The sequence below is a fragment of the Pleurodeles waltl genome, chromosome 6, assembly GCF_031143425.1.
Source record: "Pleurodeles waltl isolate 20211129_DDA chromosome 6, aPleWal1.hap1.20221129, whole genome shotgun sequence".
In the NCBI taxonomy this organism is placed as follows: Eukaryota; Metazoa; Chordata; class Amphibia; order Caudata; family Salamandridae; genus Pleurodeles; species Pleurodeles waltl.
Genome location: NC_090445.1, coordinates 1513776713 through 1513801882, shown reverse-complemented (window position 1 = coordinate 1513801882; position 25170 = coordinate 1513776713). Strand labels below are relative to the sequence as shown.

At 45.9% G+C, this 25170-nt stretch overlaps 1 protein-coding gene across 1 annotated transcript in view; it reads left to right on the top strand.

The window, feature by feature from the left end:
* Positions 1-25170, top strand: part of MMP23B (matrix metallopeptidase 23B) — a 99133-nt gene that overhangs the window by 32875 nt on the left and 41088 nt on the right. The window contains exons 3-4 of the mRNA XM_069241037.1: positions 9748-9887; positions 23385-23552. Of these exons, the coding sequence (XP_069097138.1) occupies positions 9748-9887; positions 23385-23552 (308 nt within the window). The remainder of the gene's footprint in view (positions 1-9747; positions 9888-23384; positions 23553-25170) is intronic.

Genomic DNA, 25170 nt, shown 5'->3' with positions numbered 1-25170 from the left:
GAGCCACATTTGCACTATATAAAACTGCATACATTTATAAATAAATAACTATACGTACCTACCACTGGTTTGAATGTCTCCCTTTAGAAGAGGTTGGTCTTGAATTGATGTTTCTATAAACTTTTTCTTTAGCCTTCTTAAGTCATGAAAGCTCAACACATTCAGCCTAGATTTTGGCTTTGCTTCAAGCACTGTCTTTATCTTAATTTGAGTGGCAGGTTTGCAAACGGCAAATTCAGTAGTTTAAGCTCATGATAACAGTTGTCCCACTCAACAGAGATTTCTCTTTTGGGGATAGTAGTGTAGGAAGTAATCTTATTTTGGCCACTTGGTGAAAAAAACTACCTGCTACAGATTGTTACTGTGGGTTTGAGTGGTAGTATTCTCCCCCTGCGCAATGTGCATGGTTGTACAATAACTAATGCCCAACAGGTGCAATGTGTGCTTTACAGTAAAAAAAATATATATAATATTTTTTTTTAGGCAAAGCTTGTTTTACTTAGGTGAGGGAGTGGCAGCTGCCACACCACTGCTACTAGGGTGCTCATGTCTGTGCCTTCATACAAAAGCCATTCACTAACAAAATGAGCATTGGTAAAATCAAACAGTCGTCGGCCAATGCCAGGCCTGTTGGCTTAGCCAATGTTTGTTTTATGTGGCTCAGTATTGTAGTCTATGAAACAATGAACACAAGATGGTTTTATATAAGGCAGGTGTTGAACTGAAATACTTTAAATAGTCTTAGATGTGGTGATTAAAGAAAATGAACCTATTACATGTTAATTCTATCTCTCAAAAGAGGTTTTTTAATTCAAATCTTTCTACTAAAAAAATATAAGGTTAGGGATGGTGGGACACTGTGGTGGTCATTCTGACCTCGGCGGTCTTTTTTGTAGACCGCCGAGGGACCGCCGTACGGAAGACCGCCAGTGCTGGCGGTCTTCCGCACGGGCCATTACGACCGTTGGCAGCGCTCTGCCCGTTTCCGGACGAAGAGCCGCTAACAGCCATACTGGCGGCAGGCGGGGAAGTGGAGGTAGCTCCACCGCCACGCCAACAGAACACCGCCCAGCGAATCACGACTTGTGATTCGCTGTGGCGGTGTTCTGTTGGCGAGGCGGTGTCGGCGGAGCTGCCCCCATGGGTCCCGTTCCCTCCCGGAGGATCACCGGAACAGGTAAGGTGATCGTCCGTTAGGGAAAGGGGGTGGGGGGGTGTTGTGAGTTGTATGCGTGCATGGGGGTGTGCGTGTGTGTATGTTGAGAGTGCATGCATGAATGCGGGGGGCGTGTGTATGTGCATGAATGCGTGCATGTATGTGTGTGTGTATGTGTGTGTACATGTTGGGGATCGGGGTGGGGAGGGGGGTCCTGCAACCTTTTGGGGGTGGCAGGGGTGGTGGGGGGGGGTATGGGAGGGAGTGGGGGTGGGGGGTGGGGGAGACCCCTATCAGTGCCAGGGAAGGGATTCAATGGCACTGATAGTGCTTACCACCATGGATTTCATGGCAGTCCCAAACCGCATGAAATCCATGGCGGTAAGCCGGGGTCAGGCGGATCGGAATACCGCCGGCGGTATGTGACGACCGCCGGGCTGGAGACCCAGGTCTCCAGCCCGGCGGTCGTTACCGCCGTGGGGGTCGGAACGGTGAAGCGGCGGCTGGCCATGGCGGTAACCGCCATGGTCAGAATGTCAGAAAAAAGACCGCCAGCCTGTTGGTGATCTTACCGCCGCTTCACCGCCGACCGCCACAGTCGGAATGACCGCCTTTGTATGTTAACATCATCAACATTCTCTGATTTAACAGAGAAAAATTTCAGGAGTCACTCAACTCCTCACTAAAGGCAACTACAAAAATATGTAAAGACAGATTTGCGTGGGACACAGAAGCGCCGATCTCAGCTGCAGAGATACTTTCACAAACATGCTCTGGGTTTGACTGCTGCAAAAAGTTCAAGATGAAGAACACCCTTCTAGATGATGTTTGCGATCATCTACCTTATACATAGTATTATTTTTTTAAAACTGCATCACTACGGGACAAGGGCTCTGCCGTATGGATGCTTATTTTGTTGATAAGCCAGTCTCCATGGTCAAGGGCCGGGTCACAGCCAGACATTCGTCACCAGCCAATTCCCAGTCTTGCTTGGCTCGACCACTGCTATTTGTTAGTTGAATAGGGGTTAGACTTGAAGAGTGTCTTGCAAGTTATGCACAAGTTGTAAAACTATTCTCAGTGCTTGGCCCAACCAACGCTGGGCCCTTTCTATTCCCCTCTGTGTGAGATGACCGTAGAGCTCTATGTCGTGAGACTTTCTGTCCAGTCCTGAGCTTTACATCTACATATGACATTTATCTTGCATTTTACTGCAACTGCTTCGTCTGAAGAGATCCAGAGTTGCTACATCCAGAATCCCTTTGATTGTTAAATGAAATCCCCAAACTGTGCCCCTGTGAAGCCATTTCATCACCACGCCACCAGTGACTTATATCAGCATAGCTTCCTTTGGGGCAAAAGTCATGAGCAGAATATGCAATTCAGAGCAAATTACACCCTGGGGCTGTCACTGCCTCCATTTTTCTCTGTCCTCTACAACCTCACCCAAGACAACCAGAAGCCCATTCCCTCCCCTCACCACCACCTCCCTACATCCTCCTTTACCCCAAGGCCAACCTATCTGCCTCATACCATACACTTCTCTCATCTATTATTAACCACTAAGTACATACGGGCGTAGCTTGGTCAGTATGTCTAGGGGGGAGTGAACTTCAGATTGTCCATCAATCATACTGCGATTGGCATATAATGCTTAAGTACAGCACACGATAAGCAGGGAGCATGGGAGAGGCCTAAGGGATAATGAAAAGGGAGAGGAGTGTGGAGTACTAAGAGAGAGAAAACAATATTTTGTAAATTAACCAATATTTTTAAGGACTTTCGAAACGAAGAGTGAGAGTTTGTGTGTGTTTTTTACTGTGTGGATGCAAAACGTCCTAGTGAAATCCGACAGATATCTCAGCATACCCGACTGAAAGCACCTGTACCCAACTATTTATCAGAAAATGCAATTTCTAGGGGGGATGGGGCGTTTGTAACACCCTAACCACCCCCCTGAAACCACGGCCCTCAAGGCTTACTGAGGGAGGTTGTTTGGCTGGTGACTCAGAACAACACAGCAACAATTAATATTGCAATATCTAACCAGTGGTTGGTTTTAAAAAGCACTTTCTACTGCGTTCAGCGAAATACTAAAGTTGAAAAATTAAGCAAATGTTCAAAAGGAAATACTGATGACTTGAAAAACAAGGTTCACACAGTCACAAGCCCTAGCCCACTGAATCTTACACCGGATCTTCCTTACAGCTCTTTCCTCTACCTACAATGTATAGAGGGGGAGGGGGCTGCAACCAGGGTGGCAGGCTGGAAAGGATGGCCACAACGGGACCCAGTACTTGTTCCTGTTTTAGTCAGCCCAAATTTAAGGGGAGACCAAGGTAGTATTATCCAGCACTGAGTTGGAGCTTGCAAATCCGAAAGATTCACAATTCCTTTTGTGGATCCCTCGAGTCCTCAAGGCTTTCAGTACACATATGGAGGTATTGGCTTAGAGTCAAGGCGGCCAGTCAGAGTTCGGGCACAAAAAGTTTCTTCCTGAATGGTAACTGAGTTGGCACTTTGTGCACCTCCTATGGAAGGCGCTCCTTCTTACGTCTGTGCTACCTCAGACTCCAACACAAACCCACCAGCCAAACAGATAGCCCACCCTAACATGCACAGAATAGTCCCTGGTAGCAGAAAAGGGGGATGGATGAGTCAAGTAGCAGTCTCTGGTTGGGACCACACGTCGGGTCCAGGGCCCAGGCACTGAGATCCCTGGGCCTGGCAGGGACAATCCCAGGAAAACGTTTCAACAGCCCTATTTCTGAAACTGCTGAGAGCGGGAAAGTAAATTTGCAAGATGCCATGTCATAAGTGTTCTTTTATTTTTATATATTTTTTCAAATGACAATGGTATTTCCTAATATTAGAGGTAATATTCGAGAAATTTGGGTCATGATCAGAATATTTTGAGGTGGGGCACTTTAGTTGACTGCCTGCCTTATGGACATTCTGGCTGGCTGAGATTCTCATGAAAGGGGCTTAAAACAGAATTTCTCTGTAACCACTGGATGGAATTTCGAGCATGGTTTTGGAATTTTAAAATCGGCTTTGCCTCAACTCCTTATCTAGCAACGCCTTCACCTCCAGGCCACCTCCAGGCCACAAGGTAGAGCCGAACAAGCCCAAGGTCCTGTGCATGATGATGGAAAGGCGTGGTCCTTCCTGTAAGAGAACATTCACTTCGAGCAGCTGGACATTTGAATCCGGTTCAACTTTCTTTTTGCAAGACACCTCCATTACCTATTTTGCCAGATCAAAGCAGATCCAGATGGCAGATCTAGCGGGAAGTAGATCCTAAGTTTCTGTTTTCAACCTGGCAGGGGATCTATCTGTCAAAGATTCTAGCCCTAGAATTCAGAAGATTTCTCTAAAACACTAGTTTGTGTTGAATGGACACCAGTCAGTTAGAAATTCCTGAAATACCCACTTCCAGTTTCTACTCTGCATTTATTATTGGCTGTCAAATGCATTGATGAGTTCCAGAGCCCCACACTCTTTGGGATATGGCTGGGGTTTGGGTCAAATTGGATTTCACCCATGTTGCCCCACCCATAGTCTTTTGGTCTGAAGAATCAGCAGGAAGATGGATGGAAATGGGTGTGCCCTAACTGGTGAGGTGAAAGAAAGGCCCGAAAAAGGGAGAGGCATTCCTCCCAGTCACTACAAAAATATGCATGCAGTGACACTTCTGGGAAGTGGAAGCGAGAAGATTCAAGGGACTGGTTTTGCACTTCAAAGGAGGTCACCGCCCTGCCAACCATACTGAGGACCCCTCATCTCAAATGTAAAGCTAGCCAGGGCCATTCCTCAGTCAACAAGGAAACAGAGAAGACTTACTTCCAGTATGTCAGCCATCCACCACAGGAGTTCCATGATAGATCCACGCCTCCATAGAGTGAAGCTCAACACACTCCATGATCACCCTACCTCATACATGTAGAGTATGCATGTCTGCTATAAATGGAATGAAGGGCCTCAATGACAGCAGGCGGCCTTATAACAAGAGATGCCAACAGTCATCGCTCATTGGAAGGCTTCCAGCAGTAAGGACCTAATCCTTCTAATATAGTTAAACCATCACCAGTTCGCCATAAAGTGACTTTACCTAGAATGCACATACAAAGGACAGCTGCACACACTGCAGTGGTGAGCAGGGGGCATTTCCACCCCAAAATGCAAACAATGTAAACATCCTTATTTGCATAACTGCCAAGTACTCCTATATTATGGGTAAAATGTACAGCTAGTACTAGCTTTTTAGACCAGCATCACTTCACATTCTGGAAGTTTTGAACCACGTTTACAACAAAGGAACTCCAAGCCCCAGGGCGCAGCCTGCTGTTGACGATGGATCCAGTACTGATTGAAGTTGAGTTAAATAGCTAGGGAGGACATTTGGAAGCTATGTATTTGATAACGCTCTGTTTGTGAGCCATATGTGGTGTGAAACAGAAGTGGGTAGCAAATGGCTTCTAGGCACTACTTGTATTTATTTATGAGTAGAACATCTTCTCCTCTTTGCATTGTACCACTTGTAGTACTTGGTTCAAAACTGCAGAATGATATAGGTAATAGAGCATAAATTACAAAAACGACTTGATAAGCTAATTCCATCAGATATGGACCGACTTGAAATGTCATCATTACCGTCACCTTTTCTTGTTTATAAATTAGCCTATGTTATTGAAGTGGTTCTTTTTTTATGCTCATTCCTAAAGAAAGCCGAGGACAAAGCAGAAACAATAACCATGTTGAGTTAAACCAATTTTGTTTCAAATGAAGAAGTACTTCTACGTATCAAATATAAACCATGGATCTCTAATGTACCATTTGTTAAATTGTTTTGGGAACATCCGAGAGCCTCGTCATTTTACATGTGTTGGTATAAATATGCCTTCATTTTTTGGGAGCCTGTTCAATAGCGTCATCATTTTTGCTGCTAATCATTAACTCGGAGAGTGATTCAATCTATTTGATTTAAGAAGTAGTGTGCACTCATGTGTTCATTGGATTGTTCACTGAATGAACAGGTTCACTTTCAAACTGGAAATATCCAATGTATTTAAAGCTGTCAATCAAATCCATAAAAACACGCTCAACACACACAGCCTCTTTGCGCCTTGAGCTCCTTGGGGGGCCTGAAATGAATTTGTTGTACGAAAATGACAAACGTGTGTTTGCAGGTGTTATTTTATTTGTATTTTTATAGTACACAACTCACCTAGGGGGTATCCTGGTGCTGAAGCAGGAGCTGTATGGGCCGAGCCAGGGTCAGGGCTAAGTGAAGAGCCATGCCTTCACTTTCTTGCTCAACTCAAGGGCTGAGAAGGAGGCTCTGATGTGCAGGGCAGGTTACTCCAAGCTTTAGGAGAGAGAGGTAGAAGAATAAATGATAGCCGGATCTGATTCTGCGTGTCTGAGGGGGGTGGTGTGCAAGTAGATGCCCAGCCAAGATGATGTGTCTTGTATGTTTGTGGAAGTTTATGTGGTTGTTGAGGTAGGGGTCAGTGTTGTGTAAGGCTTTATATGTGTGTTTGACAAACCTGACGAGTGCTCCATTTGGGACTGGGAGACAGTGGAGCTGTTTGAGGTGTAGGATGATGTTAGTGTGGGGTGGTAGTTTCAGGGTGAGCCTGGCCGCTGAGTTTTGTAAGGCCTGAGCCTTCTTGTCAGTTGAGCATTAATTCCAGTATTGTCATAGTCAAGCTTGCTGTTGATGAGGGCTTCGGTGACGGTTCTGCGAGTATTGGTGGGGAGCTATTTGAAGAGCTTCTTGAGCAACTTAGCATGTGGAAGCAGGAGATGGTGACTGTGTTTACTTATCTAGTCACGGTGAATTGATTGTCAATCAATAACTCAAGGTTCTTTACGTGGCTTGCCGGAAAGGGTGTGGGTCTGTGTTTGGCAGGCCACCAGGTGAAGTCCGAGAGGGAGATTTCTTTGCTGAAGAATATTACCTCTGTCTTGAGCTTGAGGCAGTTGTTTTTCATTATCTGGCAACTTTAGTCATGCAGGTGGAGAAACTGGTCCAGGTGTTTGGCGTCCTACCAGGGACGGATAGTAAAAGCTGTGTGTCATCAGCATAAGATATGAAGTTGGTTCAGGGAGTGCAGACAATGTTGATGAGTGGGATCATGTAGGAGTTAAACAGAGTGGGGCTAAGTGAGAATTCTTGGGGAACTTTGCAGATGATGCTGATGGTGTCTGAGGTGAAGTGTACCAGGCTGACCATCCTGGTGCGGCATATCATGAAAGAGCAAAACCAGTGAAGTGCGAGACCTTGGATGCCGGCTTCGTGCAGTCGTTGGATGAGGATTAGGTGGAAGACAATGACAAAGGCTGTAGAAAGATCCAATAGGATGAGGACTGCATGTCACCTCAGTCCATGACCATTCATTTGTCATCTGGGGTGGAGATGAGGGCAGTCTCTGTACTGTGATTTGGGACTGGCAACACCCAATTACAAATACTTATTCAGGAGAGCTCAATGTTAATTTATCAATGTGCTTCAATATTTGCTGCTAATTTCCACCAAACACACATATATATAGGAATACATCCACCTCCCTGCTCCATAAAAATGCATTTAATCTGACATAGTTTTGCCCAGTATTACAGACCCAGTGTTTAAAATGTGCCATTTGACAAAACCTTTCCCAAACAATTCTCATGAGAGAACCTCAAAACGCTTTGTAAATTTGTCTATCGATCTTAGCCAGTTTTAAACACGATTATTGGTTCAGTGTGCTTTAAATGTTATATTTGCAAAACATTTTCCCCAATATTGCTTGGCTAGAGACCGTATTCCGCCTGTAACTGTAATCTACCATATGTTACCATCTCCGGTTTTGACCAGTGTTACTCGTTTGGTACGCTTTAAAATGGCCAGTTTGCCACTATTATGTCCAAAACTAATTGTGGGACAAGCTGTAATCCTTCCTGCAAAGTTGCTTTTAATTTTTAACCTTTTTTCATTGGGGAAACTCTGCCAATGTGCCTAAAAATGCAACTGTTGGTGGAACATTTAATTTTGTGAAAGAGCTCTCCAACCCCCCGTAAAATGTCTTAGTTATTCCATTTTTAGTCAATGATAAAAGCTCAGTGTTCCATAAAAAGCTTAGTTGCTGCTAGGTTTCTCTATACAGTTCTTTGAGACAACCCTCAGCTCCCCATTAAAGTTGCTTTTAAATGCTATACAGCCAAAAAGCCTAGCTTTATGACCCAAATCACGTACCTTGACAGCATGCTTATGCCACTTCATTTTGAAGGGAAAGGAGATATCATAAATAGGTAAGTAAGAGACAAAGAGGTAAGTGGGCAACAGGTAGGCGATGAGGGAGATGTGTTCAACATTCATTGTGGCTCCTTGTGGACTTATTTTGCCTCCAGGCTTCTGGTACAGACGAGTAATGGAGGAAATATGGAAATAAAGGCAGAGGCCCAGAGGAGGTATGGTGAGGCTGAGAGAGACAGAGCAAAGAGGCTCACGCTGATGGACATTGTATAACGGATAACCTGAGAAAAAGCAACTGAAACATAAATTTTTCATAAAAAGGTGCGAGACCTCCATACAGAAAGAGAAGTGCCCAGTATGACCAGGGACACATTGTGATGGTATTTTATGGCAGCGTTTGAACGGTCTTTCATACTCATGTCAAGGCTACGAAGCATTTTGCCAGTGGTTAAGTAACTCAGAAATCCTTTAGATGTGCCTGGCTGAGAGAATTAGTGTTCCTAGTGTGGACTTTGTGGGAACCACTGTTTGTTGTGCCTGAGGTTAGGAGTCTTCTTGTGGCGACATTATAACTGCTTTTAGGCTTGACGTAGCACTGAAAGGTGTGATGACAGGTCCAGTTGTGCTAGAGAATACTTGCTAGGTGCTTCAAGGCTGGTCTGTTCAGGGCGTACCGTGATTGGGGACAGCAAGGTATTTACTGCTCATCAAAATTAGTGGTGGGTGATTATTGTTCTCCTGAAATTCCAGGGTTTGGTCTTCTGCATAGAGAAGGGTGCAAGACTTTCTGAAGGAAGGGCGTTTTAAGGGTAGGATTAATCTGAAACAGGGATAACTAGTTTTGAACTAGGTATTAAGTTTAAGTTGAAAGAAGAGTGATCCAAAATAGTGCATGAACATAAGTTTCCAAGTGAAGGCACTAGATCCATCACAAATGTTTGTCAACATAATTAAATAGACAAAACACTAAGGCCCATATTTATACTTTTTCAGCACCGCATTTGCATCATTTTTTTGACCGAAAAATGGCTCAAACTTGCATAATACAATTGTATTTTGTAAGTTTGCGCCGTTTTTGCATCAAAAAGCGGCACAAATGCGGTGCTAAAAAAGTATAAATATGGGCCTAAGTTTAGAAAAATTTATTTTAACAGCCCTAGAATTCCCAAACTTCATTAAAAGTGACAGCCGTCCACCCAAAACCCTCATATGGGACAGTAGCTGAGAGCATTTTACTGTTTTTCTCACTCAAGTACACAATTGGTGGGCGTGAGTCGCTGACTTTGTGACAAGCCGATGACTCTCTTCCAAGAAGCTTTATTGAGTGGTCTGCTGCACTTTGTATTCACAGAATCCTATCATTTCCAAGAAACTTGATCAACGAGAGTGACACACGCAAGGGGATTGCTGCTGCTTTTGAGATGTGGAGTGAGGTGTCTGCCTTCCAGTTCAAAGAGGTTCCCCCCGACCAGGAGAGTGATTTGAAAATAGGTAAGTAATACACATGAAGTTAAAAAGGGTCTGAAGTTTCTAACATTAGCCATATCAAAAATCTTAGACCACAGCCCCAGCCACAAACCATACCTACAACCATAAAACGTACTGCCATCTACAGATCACACATACAACCACAGAACACACTGTCAGTAGCAGTTCAGTCCTAGACCACATCTGGAACCACAGATCATACTTCCTTATGGAGACCACATCTCCTCCAGTAGACCAAACGGACCATCACCAGCCACAGACCACACTGTCAACTGCATAGTCGGCTATTCAATCATAATCCACTTCTCGAACCATAGAGCATACCTCCAAATGCAGACCAAACCTCCTATCGTAAACCACACCTACTTGCATAGACCATAACTACAGCCACATAACATATTATCAATGATACTCTACCCTCCATTCACAGACCACATCTTCTTTTTAAAACACTTACCTACAGCTACACAACATACAGCCAATGATAGTTTGCACTTCCCACTATAGGTTATAGTTCCATCTACACCTCCTTTTGTAAAGTACATACCGAAAGCCATATAACATACGACCAATGACAGTGCACCACTCCAACTATAGGTCACACCTCTAACCACAGACCAAACCTCCTTTTGTAAACTATACTTTTCCCATAAATTATAGCTACAGATGCATAACATATTCCTGACCTCCAACCATACCAACCATGTATTTTACATCCTTTATACAGCTCCTCTCCTCTCATAGACCACAACTCCACCAATAAAACACACCACCAACTGATTCATCTACAGTTCCATGAACATATATCTCTATTGATAGTTAATACACCCAGTTATAGATCAAACCGCTACCCACAGAATATACCTCCTTTCATGAACACCCCACCTTCTATTTACCACACCTGTACTCATAAATTACACCTCAAGCAGTCCATACCTAATGTTTGGGGGTACCTTCTCCACTCATAGATTCCCCACAGAACGTTAGACCATGTCTATAACAATAACATATGAACGATCAAAACACATGGAAGCTTTTGGTCGCCCTAGAAACTGGTTTGGTCTCTCCCTGTAAGTGCAAATACCTGCCTGGATCTAACTGTGGAATTTGTACTCGCATGTTTACAGGGCTCTTTCTGAAATGTACAAAAACAATAACTAATTTTGCTCACCTTTAGTAATCACTCATATGTGTGTGTAATATTCATATACCTAAAAAGGAACATACCTGGGACTTAACAGGTAGCACGCATCTGCATCGCTTGTCTTGGCAGATTGACAAAGCCCGTGATCTGCCCTTAATTAAAAAGTTACTATTAAGTCTTCAAGAACCCAGCAACGAGCATTACTGCAGATACTCCAATCCAAGGACACTTGTAAAGTACCTACCAAGGAGCCACAGTAACAGAGGATGACCGTATTCATGGTTAATCCGTTTTGCAAGGCAAGGTGCTCGCCCAGTCCTTTCCCCTTTGTATGGCCGTGACCAGAAGTAAGCTAATAGGTCAGTGCATAGAGCATGTCTAATGTGATGGTTTTCAAACTCAGTTCAAATAAACCCAAAGCAAACCTCTTACACTGCCTCAAATGTTGTCCTTCTTCTTTGTTCTCTCAGAACACCTCCTGGTGCCCCCCCATTATGTAGCACATCACTGTTGACACCATTGCACTACTGGGTGAAAACATACTCTTACCTCGGGCACAGTCTCTTGGGCACATCTAAGATGATACACCCCCTGCTTCTTACTGGCCACAACGGAAATCTTTCAGACAAAGGGCTCTTTCCTAAACATCTCTTTTCGTCATGAACAACAACTCCTCTAATAAGCCACATATCTTCCTACAGCCAATGCCTCTACACATAAGCTACATATCCATCTAGAGACCACACCTCTAAGCATAAATCAAATCTCTGAAAAAAGACCACATCCTGGCACAGAGCACAGAGCTTACCTTCAATGAACCAGAACACACGCAATCGATAATACATCTATCCACGTACCCTACCTCCATCTATAGACCTACACATTCTACGTAGAACCACGCCTCCACCAAACGAGCCATCTTCATCCACTGACCATACATGATTCAGCCACAGACGACATCTGTAAATATAGGGCACAGATCCTAAATAAGCCCACCTATACATCCTAAGAGCAAACCCTACCCCCATCTCTTTAGTTTGAAGTAGTGTCATTCACAATATATTCCACAGAGCAACTAATATTGTGCTCCTCTGCGTTAGAAATATCTTTCTGCACTTAGCTGGCTTTTAGAGGGCAGGAAAGCTGGATCATCGATTTAAAGAGGACGTTTTTTGTTTGGAAGATGTCAGTACGAGAAAACGACAAACTACAAGTTCACTGATTTTTGGGATCCCACCTTTATGTGCTGATTAACCTAAAGTCCAGTTACCCCCTTATTTCCTTTTCTAAACTCTGATGTCTACATTATGCTAGCAGACACAGGTACTTTTTATTCATGCTCATCACCTATTTGCAAAGTTTTTGATGTCCTTCTGCTCACTAGGTTTTGCCATTGCTTTTCCGTTGCTCTGCTTTGACTTGGTGGGTGTGCATGTGGTCAGCCATGAGAGACTATCCTCACAGAAAGGATGAAGTAAAGAGTCTGTGATATCTTAAAACATGCCTGTCTATCTAAAATAAAGGTTATCACATGTCCAGTGGTGACAAGTCAGGAAGAGATTCCAGAGTTTAGAGCCCCACTCAATCCTAGCCCAGCTTTTTGTTTGATAGAAAAAGATCCTGGTAGTGCCCATGAATCAGGTGTCCTGTCTCCCCAGAGGGTGTTTGCTCCTTCCTGTATTATCTCATCCCCACCCAAGCAGCTGGATCCAGGAATTCATGGCTAGTTCAAGGAGGAGTAGAAGGATGGAGGCTGAGTGGAAGAATCATGGGATGAAGCCTGCCCAGGATCACGAGCTCAGAGTCATGTGCAGGTGACCGCATCCACTAACTCACTCAATAACCACCCACTCCACCTTTGATGGATATGCCTTTCACTAGGCTGGAAAGGGAAGGGAAGAACTCAGACTGATGGATATGGTGGGTAAATCTGGAAAGGTTAGTTCCCAGTACAAGATGTCAGCAGCTAGATTCCTTGGACTAATGGCTGATAAGATGCCAGAAGAGGTTACCAGCCTAGAAACTCAAATTAATATAACCATTTCAGCCCAGAACCTGAGGTGTCCTTCAGCGACTTACTGTCAATAGAGACACAAACGTGAGATCGCTAGCCTTGTAAAGAAGGGCAACGCACTAAAAGAAAATATTAAACGTGAGTTCACAGGCCTCTTGAAGCCTATCTCAAGAACGTAGGGCTTCACAGATGGATCTTGTCCTGTCAACCTTATCTTTAGCCATCCAAAAGCCTTCTATCCACCGACTGAAGGACTGTGTGGTAAAACAGAAGATTGTCCCCATCACTGGATGATGGAGTATCACGTACACGTTTGGACAGAGGAAGGTAGCTGGCTGGGTACAACGGTCATGAATGTATTGTAATGGGTGTGGGAGTAGAAATTATTTCCTGAAAAAAAGCAGAGACTCCTGCCTTTCTGAGCAGTCACGAAATGGCTCATGTGAGTACAGCGATTTGGAATGTCATGCAAGAATTTATCACATGTCCCATGCACACCACCTTCCTATTACACTTTCCATCTCAGCATGACAGTGTACGTCTTCACTGTACAAAAAACATATCAGCACCCTTGTATTTTTTTTGGTCTTTTTTGGGGGCTGATTTAGGGTGTGACAGGCAGCCTGCTGCCCACTGCGGTGGCAGAGGTCATTACCTCCACCATCCTGGCTGGACCACTGCCCACCATATTTTGAGAATTCCACTGGCCCTTCGGAGGTCTATATGCCTTCAGAGGAGCTTCCATCATGGCAACAACGAAAAAAACAAATCTCGCAAACCAGGACTTTGATTTTCAAAAACAAAAAAAACACTAACTCTGACATCCTGGGAGTTTTCTGCCAGGGAAAGAGGGACATTTTAAATTTTTTCCAGTTTGTCACCACCAGAGTTTCCCTTGCGGTCCCAAAGTGAGAAAACACATCAGATTATCCACACTAAACGGGGCAGATGGTCTATTGCATCTACACCAACAACCCCACACTCTGTCACAGTGGTGTACCAAAGGGCCCTGCAACCCCACGGTGTGGGGTCCCCCTCAGCACAGTATACTGGCCTGAGATCTCTTGAGTGAGATCAGAGTGGACCCCTCATGTACCATGCAGAGGGGGCCCCTCAGGTTGTGTTAAGTCACTGCTCTGTCGGGCCGTTAGTGTGGGATTTCCAACATTGGAATCAAGATGGTCAACAAGGTTGGAAACATACTCAAAATAGATTTAGTGGACAGTCACTTTAGCATAAAGGGTCCTTCATCACCTTTGTGGTGGTTCAGCCTCTCCGCCAAACTCTAAATGAGACCCCTTGTCTCTTTTATTGTACTCCTAGCTTTCGTTTAATAATTATGGGCCTGATTCACAGTTTGGAGGAAGGGGTTAGTCCATCACAAATGTGACGGATATCCCGTCCTCCTTATTACGATCCCATATTAGCTATGGAGATCATAATATGGCGGACGGGATATTCTGTCATGCTTGTGACGGAGCAACCTGTCCGCCAAACTCTAAATCAGGCACCACGTTTCTGAGTCGAATAGATTTTAAGAACAAATTCAGAACTAATAGTTAGAACTGGGCCGCTTATGAAAAAGACTTTCATTCCTTGTTTCCAATTTGTACCAACAGAATTTCACATGCGTATTCTTCACATTTCAAATTTGTCATATCTTGTCATCTTTTTCTTTTGTCTGCGAGGTCGGACTCTGAAAGCTTAACATCACCCATAATGCAATGGTAAAAACTGATTGGCCTTATCCACATGAACTAAATAGGAGATAGCTGTTCAGGAACAGTTCATTGAATGTATATCTACTTCTTGAGAAGCTCTGTTGCACCTGTACAGTGTGACCTCTGACCAGGAAGGTGCTGTACCTCCTCGAGGCTGGGAACTGGTCCAAGTTTCGATGCCCTGACTTGAACATGAAGGAGCAGATGAGGTGAAGATGAGGTTACTAATTAGGAGGACAAAGAGAAGGCCCTTTCGACTGTGTAAGAGAGGGCTGTCTTGTTCAGTGAGCCGCCCAGGGACTACAGCTGCATTGAAGGCTTGCTTGTCAGAACTGGACCGAAGACATCTGCTTTGCAAGCTGACTGTGGGCCTACCGCAGACATTCCAACTCTATAAGCTTGGTGACCCCCAACACCTATCATCCCTCTCATAATACCCCCCACATTCATAGAGTGTTGCTTTTCCAAAATGGTCCTTTTTTATTTCACTGCGTGAGACTGATATTATGCTTATTACCAGGATTAGATAAATTAGTAACAATGAAGATTTTGTTGTGAATAATTAGACTTACAAATCTTTCACATCTGAAAATATGAGACTAGAATTAAACATTACTATGGTATATGCGGTCACAGTGGGCTTCGGAGCGTCTAACCTTCATGCCACTTTCCTCTGAAGTTTATCTTAGACACATCAATCCTCTTTCTCCTCACATCTATCAGAAAGCCTCCCTCTGCATATCTGACAACTCCTATCTTTCCTCTTAGCTTATCCCCATTTAACCCTCCTACACGCACATCTTTTAGGGTGAAGAGCCGTCCCATGTTTGGCGGGGCAGTCCATGGTTTTCATCACTTGTCCTCACAAAATCCACTAAATATAGCACCTGTCCTGGTTTTCATGCAGGGTTGAGTGAAATCAGAGGGAGGAAAGTTTTCATGTGTTGCAGTGCAGAAAACGTTAGCAGCACAAAGCAGAAAGCAGCTTACACAGATGGTGGTGTTTTAAAAGTTGCATTTAATTCTCTTACTGCAACCCTGTCTGTGTTGAGCGCTGTCAGGTGAGTCTTCAATGTCTACTGGTCAATGCAAAATTGTATTTCAACTGTAGAAACATTTACGTTTGTGGAAAATCCCAGATTTCGGGTTTCAAAATCTGGTCTCCCTAACTCCATGCATCTTCTCCGCTTCACCGTCTCCCACACACGCAGCAGATCCCTGCACATGTAAGCACTGCATTTTCTTTTACTTATACCCTGTATATATTTCAACAGCTGTGTACCCCTTTCACACACTGTCACATAGAATTACAATTATGCAATTGCCACACCTGACCATTACTGCAGAGAAGCCATGGATTGGATGACCATGTATTCTGAACCCCTTAATGAATCACTGACAGGTAGGTTTGCCACCTTTTTAGCCGCAGAGGCAATCCTACTGCCAGGCACGGTGAGAAATTCACACTGCTTTCAGTTTAGCATACACGAGTCCCCACTCTAGGTTGGGGAGACCCCAAAATAATATCAAAATATATAATAAATAATGACAATATTTTAATTTTTTTCCTCCGATAGAGGAAGAAGTTAAATGGAAGTGATTTTAGTTATATGCAGGGCCACTGGAATTATGCGGCAGAGAGGACCAAAATATGCAGCACGGTTGGCCAATTTATGTGGCAAGAAAAGTCCAGTTATGCATTTACAAAACCAATAGTTCCAACTCAAGCAAATGTGAGACCTATTGCATTGCAAATGCTTGTTATCACTGGTGGTTGGTGGTGGTGGGGCGTAAATTCATGTCTGGATTGCAAGGAGCAGTTACCTAACAGGATGTCAATAGGAAAGTGTCTTGATCGCTACATTTTCCTAAATTTCAAGTCTGTGCTCGTCTTTTTACCGTAACTGTACACACTGTCTACAGCGTTTCTTCTCTGCAGGCTGTCATTGCCATTATATATTGCTACAGAGTGAGCCAGTACTGAAAAGGAATTTTAAAACGGAATACCTATATTTTTTTATAGTCCCCTCAATTACTATGTTACAAAATGAACAAGCAAAGCATATGATGAGGCGCTTTTTATTGGGCACACTCTATTAGCTTCACACTGCTCAAGTCAGCAACTGGTAAAACGGAGTCGCTTTAAATACAAGCCTCTTAAAGCTAATGAGTTTTATAATTGGTGGAATGTGCCAGGCTTCAGCCCTGAGAAGGAAAGCTGAGGCAGGCAGAATATTCCGAGAATGCCAGAGCCTTCACAAGATTACTTTGAAAATGACCTCACCTGAAAACAATACTGTCAACCAGCGCAGAATGGTGTGGTCTGACTGACACGATACCACTGCACAGAGCCAGGTGATAAACGTGTTTAACATTTTCAGAGACTAAGTCAGAAGTGTGGCTCGAGCCTTCATTGGGGCAGGCGGTTACTTCCTGAGAAGCAGCAAGCGCTCCTGAACCACGCGCTGTGATGATGCAATCAATCAATCAATCATTACATTTATAAAGCGCGCTATGTACCCGTTAGGGTTTCGAGGCGCTTGGGGGGGTGGAGAGGGGGGTCGCTGCTATCGTTCGAAGAGCCATGTCTTGAGGAGTCTCCTGAAGGTGAGGAGGTCCTGGGTCTGGCGTAGTGCGGTCGGGAGTGAGTTCCAGGTCTTGGCGGCGAGGTGGGAGAAGGATCTGCCGCCAGAGGTCTTTTGCTGGATTCGGGGGGATGATGGCGAGGGCAAGGTTGGCAGAGCGTAGTTGGCGTGAGGGAACGTAGAAGTTGAGTCTGGTGTTCAGGTAGGTGGGTCCGGTGTCGTGTAGTGCCTTGTGTGCTTGGGTGAGGAGTTTAAAGGTGATCCTTTTGTCCACGGGGAGCCAGTGGAGGTCCTTCAGGTGGTGGGAGATGTGACATCGGCGGGGTATGTCGAGGATCAGGCGGGCGGATGCATTCTGGATGCGTTGGAGTCGTTTGATGTCTTTTGTTGGGATGCCTGTGTAGAGTGCGTTGCCGTAGTCGAGTCTGCTACTGACGAGGGCTTGGGTCACCATCTTTCTGGTTCCTGTTGGAATCCACTTGGAGATCCTGCGGAGCATGTGGAGGGTGTTAAAACAGGAAGAGGAGACAGCGTTGACCTGTTTGGACATGGTGAGAGCAGAGTCGAGGATGAAGCCGAGGTTTCGTGCGTGGTTGGCTGGGGTGGGTGGGGGGCCCAGGGCAGTGGGCCACCAAGAGTCGTTCCAGGCCGAAGGGGTGCGACCAAGGATGAGGACTTCCGTCTTGTCGGAGTTAAGTTTCTGGCGGCTGTTGCTCATCCATTCGGCAATGGATTTCAGTCCCTCGTGGAGGTTGGCTTTGGCGGTGAGAGGATCTTTGGTCAGGGAGAGGATGAGCTGGGTGTCGTCGGCGTAGGAGAGGATGCTGAGGTTGTGCTGGCGGGCCAGTTGTGCGAGGGGGGCCATGTAGACGTTGAACAGCGTTGGGCTTAGTGAGGAGCCTTGGGGGACGCCGCAGATGAGGTTGGTAGCTTCGGAGCGGAAGGGTGAGAGTCGGACTCTCTGGGTTCTGCCGGAGAGAAAAGAGGAGATCCAGTTGAGGGCTTTGTCTTGGATACCGGCTTCGTGGAGGCGATTTAGTAGGGTGCGGTGGCAGACCGCGTCGAAGGCAGCGGAGAGGTCTAGGAGGATGAGGGCTGAGGTTTCGCCGTTGTCCATTTGTTGTCTGATGTCATCTGTGGCGGCGAGGAGTGCAGTCTCTGTGCTGTGGTTGCGTCTGAAACCGGATTGGGAAGGGTCTAGGATGGAGTTGTCTTCGAGGTAGTGGGAGAGCTGTGCGTTGACGATCTTCTCGATGACTTTCGCTGGGAAAGGGAGGAGGGAGATCGGTCGGAAGTTTTTGAGGTCGTTGAGGTCAGCCTTAGGTTTCTTGAGGAGGGGTTGGATTTCTGCGTGCTTCCAGCTGTCCGGGAAGGTAGCGGTGTTGAAGGAAAGGTTGATGATCTTGCGGAGTTTGGGGGCGATGGTGACGTCGGCTTTGTTGAAAACGTGATGTGGGCAGGGGTCAGAGGGAGATCCTGAGTGGATGGAGTTCATGGTCTTTAGGGTATCAGCGTCGTCTACTTGGGTCCAGGTGGTGATGCGGTCGGCGTGGGAGGAGTTGTTGGGGATGGGGTCTGGCGGAGGTGTGGTGTTGAAGCTGTCGTGGATGGCTGCGATTTTCTGGTAGAAGAAGGTGGAGAGGTCGTCGCAGAGTTTCTGGGATGGAGGGACGTCGTTGGCGTTGGGGTTGGAGAGTTCCTTCACGATGCAGAAGAGTTCCTTGCAGTCGTGAGCGTTGTTGTTAAGGCGTTCTGTGAAGTGGGAGCGTTTGGCGAGTCGGATCAGTTGGTGGTGTTCGCGGTTGGCTTCCTTGAGGGTAGCAAGGTTGTTGGGTGTGTGCTCGAGGATCCATTTCTTCTTGAGTTTCTGGCAGGTGCGTTTGGAGGTGGTCAGTTCATCTGTGAACCAGGCTGTTTTTTTCTTTTCTTGGTTGACGGTGGGTCTCTTGAGTGGTGCTAGGATGTTGGCGCAGTTGAGGATCCATTGTTGGAGGTTGATAGCGGCGGAGTCCGGGTCGGTGGGGTCGGGTGGTGGGTTTTTGGCGTGGGTGCTGGCTAGTTGATCTTCGGTGACTTTTCCCCAGCGGCGGTGAGGCGGTAGAGGGGTGCGGTGGTGTTCGGTGTTTTTCTTGAACGTGAAGTGGACGCAGTGGTGGTCGGTCCAGTGGAGTTCGGAGGTGTGGCTGAATGAGATGTGGATGCTTGCAGTGAAGAGTGGGTCAAGGGTGTGGCCGGCGATGTGGGTGGGTGTGTTGACCAGTTGACGGAGTCCGAGGTTGGAGAGGTTGGTGGTCAGTGATGCGGTGTTGGCGTCATTGTTGTTCTCCAGGTGGAAGTTAAGGTCTCCCAGGAGGATGTAGTCTGAAGAGGCGAGGGCGTGGGTGCTTGCGAGGTCGGAGATGGTGTCGCTGAAGGGGGCTCTTGGTCCTGGGGGACGGTATATGAGGGTTCCTCTGAGGGTAGTGTTGGGGTCCGTGTGAATCTGGAAGTGGAGGTGTTCGGCTGTCTTGAGGGTGTCGTCCGTGTGGGTGTGGATCTTGAGGGTAGATTTGTGGGCGATGGCTATTCCTCCGCCGATTCCGTTGGTGCGATCTCTTCTGGTGATCTTGTAGCCGTCAGGGATGGCGATGGCGATGTCTGGGGCCGAGGAGTCGTTCCACCAGGTTTCGGTTAGGAAGGCTACGTCTGGGGCGGCGGTGTCGAGCAGGTCCCAGAGCTCAATGGCGTGCTTTCGTGCGGAGCGTGTGTTGAGGAGGATGCAGTGCAGGTGGTTTGTGTTGGTTGTTGCTGGCTTCGTTGTTCTGTTGCAGGTGAAGTTGCAGGTGCGGCAGGAAAAAGGTCCTTTGGTGTGCTTCGGGGTGGCCTGGAAGCATTCTGTGGAGGAGCCAGGGTTGAGGGCGAGGAGTTCGCTGGCCGAGTAGCGAAGGCTGGGGGTGCGGGGCGTGCGGACCAGGGGGGGTGGCGCTGGGCGCGGTCCAGGCGCGGACGGGTGCAGACGGGCTTGCCTCTGGCAGACGCGCAGCGCCAGCCATTAAGAAGGGAGGGGGGAGGGGGAGGGGGGAAGGGAGGAGCAGCTGGGAGGTGGGAGGGAGCGGCGAATGGGGGCGCGAGGGGGGCGGGGCCGCAGGGAGGCAGCGGCAAGGGGGAGCGCCCAAGGGGCGAAAACCAGGGAAAAAAGCAAGGCACAAAACAGTAAAAACAGGCACAAAATACAATTATGGCACAAGTTACAATCGGGGTACAGCAATCAGAGGGGCACAACGGGGGCAGAAGCGCAAGGAGGCAAGGTGCTTGAAAAAATAGAAATGCACTTACAGGACGGCGAAAAGCAGCACAATCAGAAGGGGCACAACGGGGGCAGAAGCGCAAGGAGGCAAGGCGCAGAAAATTTGAAAAACACTTACAGGACGGCGAAAAGCGGCACACGGGTCAAGTGAAGCTTACTAGAGCCCACTAGACACCAGGGATGAGGCGCAGGAGGATGCCTGCGGGTGGAGGAGGGCCTCGAACACGCTAGCAGCAGCGTGGGCGGGGGTCAGGGGCAGGAGACAGCCGGTTGGTGCTGCAGACGTGGGGGGCGAGCTCTAGACCTAAGGCAGGTCAGAGGTCACTCCTCTGTTTGCAGCCAAACTATCTGTAGCTGGATCCTCTTCTGAAGCCCGCCTCTTTCCCATCTTCTCACAGGGGTGAGTTGTGAAAATAGAAGGTAAGAAGCGGGTCCTAGTATTCCGTGACAGTCTTTATTTTAGTACGATCAACATCAAAAGCGGCACCGACTCTTTGCAATCAGTCTCCGCCGCCAACTGCCACCGTAACATTCCCCAGCTAGATGTTATACATTCTGTATTCTACCCATTCCAACCCGCGTTACCACATGAGTCTTGCTGATATCACCTCCCCTGTGCATCCTCGCTTATTGACGCAGTCTTTTAAAGCGCTGTCTGAAGCCTAATGCGCCCAGCTTTTGTTCAGTTAGTAAGGCTGTGTTAACTTACAGGGACTGTGGTCCTAAAGCCTGCCAGGCCACTGAGCATCAGGGCTGACGAAAGGTAAACCTGCTAAAGATGCGACAGCAGGGACATGCGCATTAGAGAATGTGCCTGCAAAGAAACGTGCCTTTCTTGGGAATATGAGTAATAAAATAAAAAAGCAGTTAAGAAATAATGAGGGGCGGTGCCCCATAGCCCATTTAAAGGAACCAATGTTGATTTTTATTATAGCAGGACCATCTATTATGATAATCAGTGTGCATAGGAGTTTTTTTTTTTTAATAAGCTTCTTGAAGGGTTACAGGCAATCACAAAACATCTTTGTTGATGTAATGAGGCAGAGAGTAAGGGAGTTACCAATGTTCCTATTGCCTCTACTTGAGAGGGGAAGAGAGGTAGGTGGGGCAACAGAACAAAACTAGGAGAACATGCTTGGATATATATCTGATTATGTTTAATATAGTCAGACAGATGGAAGGGAGCAGGTGTAGCAGAGAAGATATGCTGCTAAATGCAGCTTTTAGGTCACACTTTTAGGGGTGCAAATGACCAAAGGCCCTAAACCATCATGATAAATTACAGTAGCTAAATTGAGTCAGTGCACTACCCTGCCCTCCTGAGACAAATAGCCTGAGACTATGAAGAAATCATTATTAAACAGTGGGTAAAATCGCCTTGATAAAGTACTCTGAAGATACGTACGACAATACTGCCATTTAGTGGGGAAATCAGTGCTTTACAATTAAAAACAAGGATGATTTCATTACGGTAGGTTTTTACCGTTTGAAATCGGTTGAAACCAATAACTGGACACTTTAGTCATACATTATATGAGCTCTAAACCTACTACCTTCTCCAGGTGTAAGCTGCGACAGCTCAGTCTTCTTACCTTTGCTGTGTCAAGTTTGCCAAGGGTGCAACCTGGTTATGCCAGGAGAGTTTGATAGTACTTGAGGCCTGTGGAAGTCCGAGGTGAAATGCAGTGGCCCAATAGATGTTGACTAGTAACCCTTGATAAACATAGTACCAAGCAAAAAGGCCTCCACAAAGTCATCTGGTGCAAAGGTAAGTTGAACACTTACCTGTAAATAAAATTGCCTTTAGATCTGTTCATGAAACACATGAGGCACTCTTGAGCATTAACCCATGGCTAATACAGGGTTGTAGGGGTATTAATTTATAGACATTTAATAAAGGCTGGGACTTTCAAGGAAAGGTAAGATTTTTCAGAATGTATGGATAAAGCACACACCTATGTATGTGGCCAACTCTAACAGAGCTGCAGAAGAGCACACCTTTAGACCTTGTGGTCCTTTTTTGCAATGGTAACACTTTACTGCTTGAGGTGGTGGGTGCTAAGCTCTGGTTGGTTGCACTCTGTGATGTCTTTCTATTTTGCCAGTGTAGCATATCCCTTTATGATAGTGTCTGCTGAGCGCTGGGTGGTTGCACTGTGTGATGCGCTTCTGAGAGGCCATAGTACCATTTTCCTACTCCGAATGTTTGCTTAGCACCGGAGTTTGCACTTTCTGATGCATTCTCATTTGTCACTGGGACACTTTCCCACCAAAGAAATTGTCTGCTCTGCTGAGCACTGGCAATTTGGACTACGCAATGCCTTCCTCACATTTTATAATACTTTGCTCTTAGGGCTTAGAAGTGCCTGGTTACATCGTGTCATGTATTAGCAGTTGTCACACTAATTGTGTCGCTAGGAACAGTGCCAGGTGAGATGTAGTACAATGTACTTTGCAATGTTATAGTTACACCTTCTTGCTAGGGGCAGTTTTTGCTGAGATTCATTCGGTCGCATTGTGCACTTTCTCAAGTGTGCTCTCAACACTTTCCTGCTCAAGACACTGGTTGCTCAATGAAATGCAATTTTCAGATTCCGCAGTAATACATTTCACTTAGGGACAGCTTCTGCTAAGCACAAATTGGTTGCACTTTTTGATGCATTCTTGAAATAAAATGACACCTTCTTGCTAAGGACATTGCCAGCTGAGTGCACTGCGTTGCTCTTTGTAATGCTTTTCTCTGCTTCCAGGTTTCTATCCAGTGAATCACACTGACTGCTTGACATCCACCATTCACTACTGTTTTGACGGCACCACTGGTGAGCTGGCCCATGCCTTCTTCCCCTCCAATGGTGAGATTCACTTTGATGACAGTGAATACTGGATTTTGGGCAACACTCGTTTCAGCTGGAAAAAAGGTAACATGAATGCTGCTGCAAAGCAACTAAGACGTTTCATGACATGTTTCAAAAGACCAAGTCATGATCCAGGTTTACACTCATTATTTGGAAAATGCCTGTATCTCACTTTAGTCTTCAATACTGTTTTGATGCAGTGATTACAATCAGTGTTGTGAAGCCAAGTATAGACAATGCGAGACTTTCAGTAACGAACAGATGATATTGTTTAAACAAAACTGCCATTTTAAGTTTTTTTAGAATGGTTGAAATATGTCTTGGCCTAGATACAATTTGCAAAGCTGTGAATAGAATTCTCTTCCTTTCAGAATTAGGATCTCGGTTTTTGCCCCATTCAAGCACAGAAAACTCTTTCATCCAGTGGCTAACAAGATCCAGAAAGGGAGTGATGTTAGTTTGGTCCTTTGGTTTGGTTTCCTGTTGGAAATGCATTTGGGTGTCACTGTCATCACTGTACACTTGACGATTCATCTTTTACTGCCCAAGTGGTTGTGACAGACAGACATTCAAAAGCAAACATAAGTAGGACTTCTTACTTACTTGGACATCAGGGCAGTAACAGTAACATCATGGATATACCTATCACCTGAATCGTGAGTCTGTTTTGTTAGTAAGTTTTGGTGGATTAATAAACTGCACTCGTGCCCAGAGAAGAGGTGATTGTGGATGTCATGGAAACCAGCTCTGGCTCCAGCTCAGATCTCTCTTCAGGTTGGGTGAACTCTTAGTAAGAATTGCAGTGACACAGTGGAAGCCTGGTTGACGCTCCCAGAATGCACCTGTCGCTCAGTCTGTGCAGCCCTGATCTAGTACTCAACAATAACTGTAAATCCTTAAAATAGGATATTTGTTTCCATGCAATTCATGACTCTTGTATGGCGCATACTGTGAACGGATTCGCCTCTAGGTAGGTTCAGGTTATGGCTGGTTGTGTAAGATGGATCACAATTGAGAGCTGTGGAGTTGAGTCTGAAGGGAAATAAGAGTTTCTCGCATTGCCTGTTGATGGGTCAGAAAGGTGTTCAGGCTACAAGCTCATCCAATCCATGACCTTTCTGCAGAGCACAAAGGGGGCAGTCACACATGTGCCAATTGTAAATACCACTTTCTGTGAAGGTGTGTGAAGGTACACAGTTGTTGAAATATGGACAGGTCCAAAGGAAAAGAACATGTGTTTACAGGTGAGCGGAGAGAGGATGGCTGGGTAGGTGAAAGTGTGGTAAAATAGGGCAACACAAGAAACGAAATTCAGCAGCGTGAGAGACCTTGATAATGAGGAAGGAGATGACTTATGAGATATGCAGGTGGAACATTTCAAAAACGTGGGAGAAAAAGGCATAAATGGTCAGTGGCCGCCGGTGGATTTTTAAAAGTGGGAGTGTGAAATGGTTTGACCCGAGTATAATGTGTTGACTATCGCAGGAAAGAGTCCCGCGTTGAAAGAAGAGGTGTAAAGGGAATTCTCCCGCATAGGTTCAAATTGTGTATTTTACAGAACACATTTCAAGAAAACGTACTACAGTTTTTTTTAAAAGGATGCAGACTGTACCCTCCTGCACTCACCACGCTGCACACACAGACCCAAGACTCGCCCTTCACTCTGACACATACCTCTCTG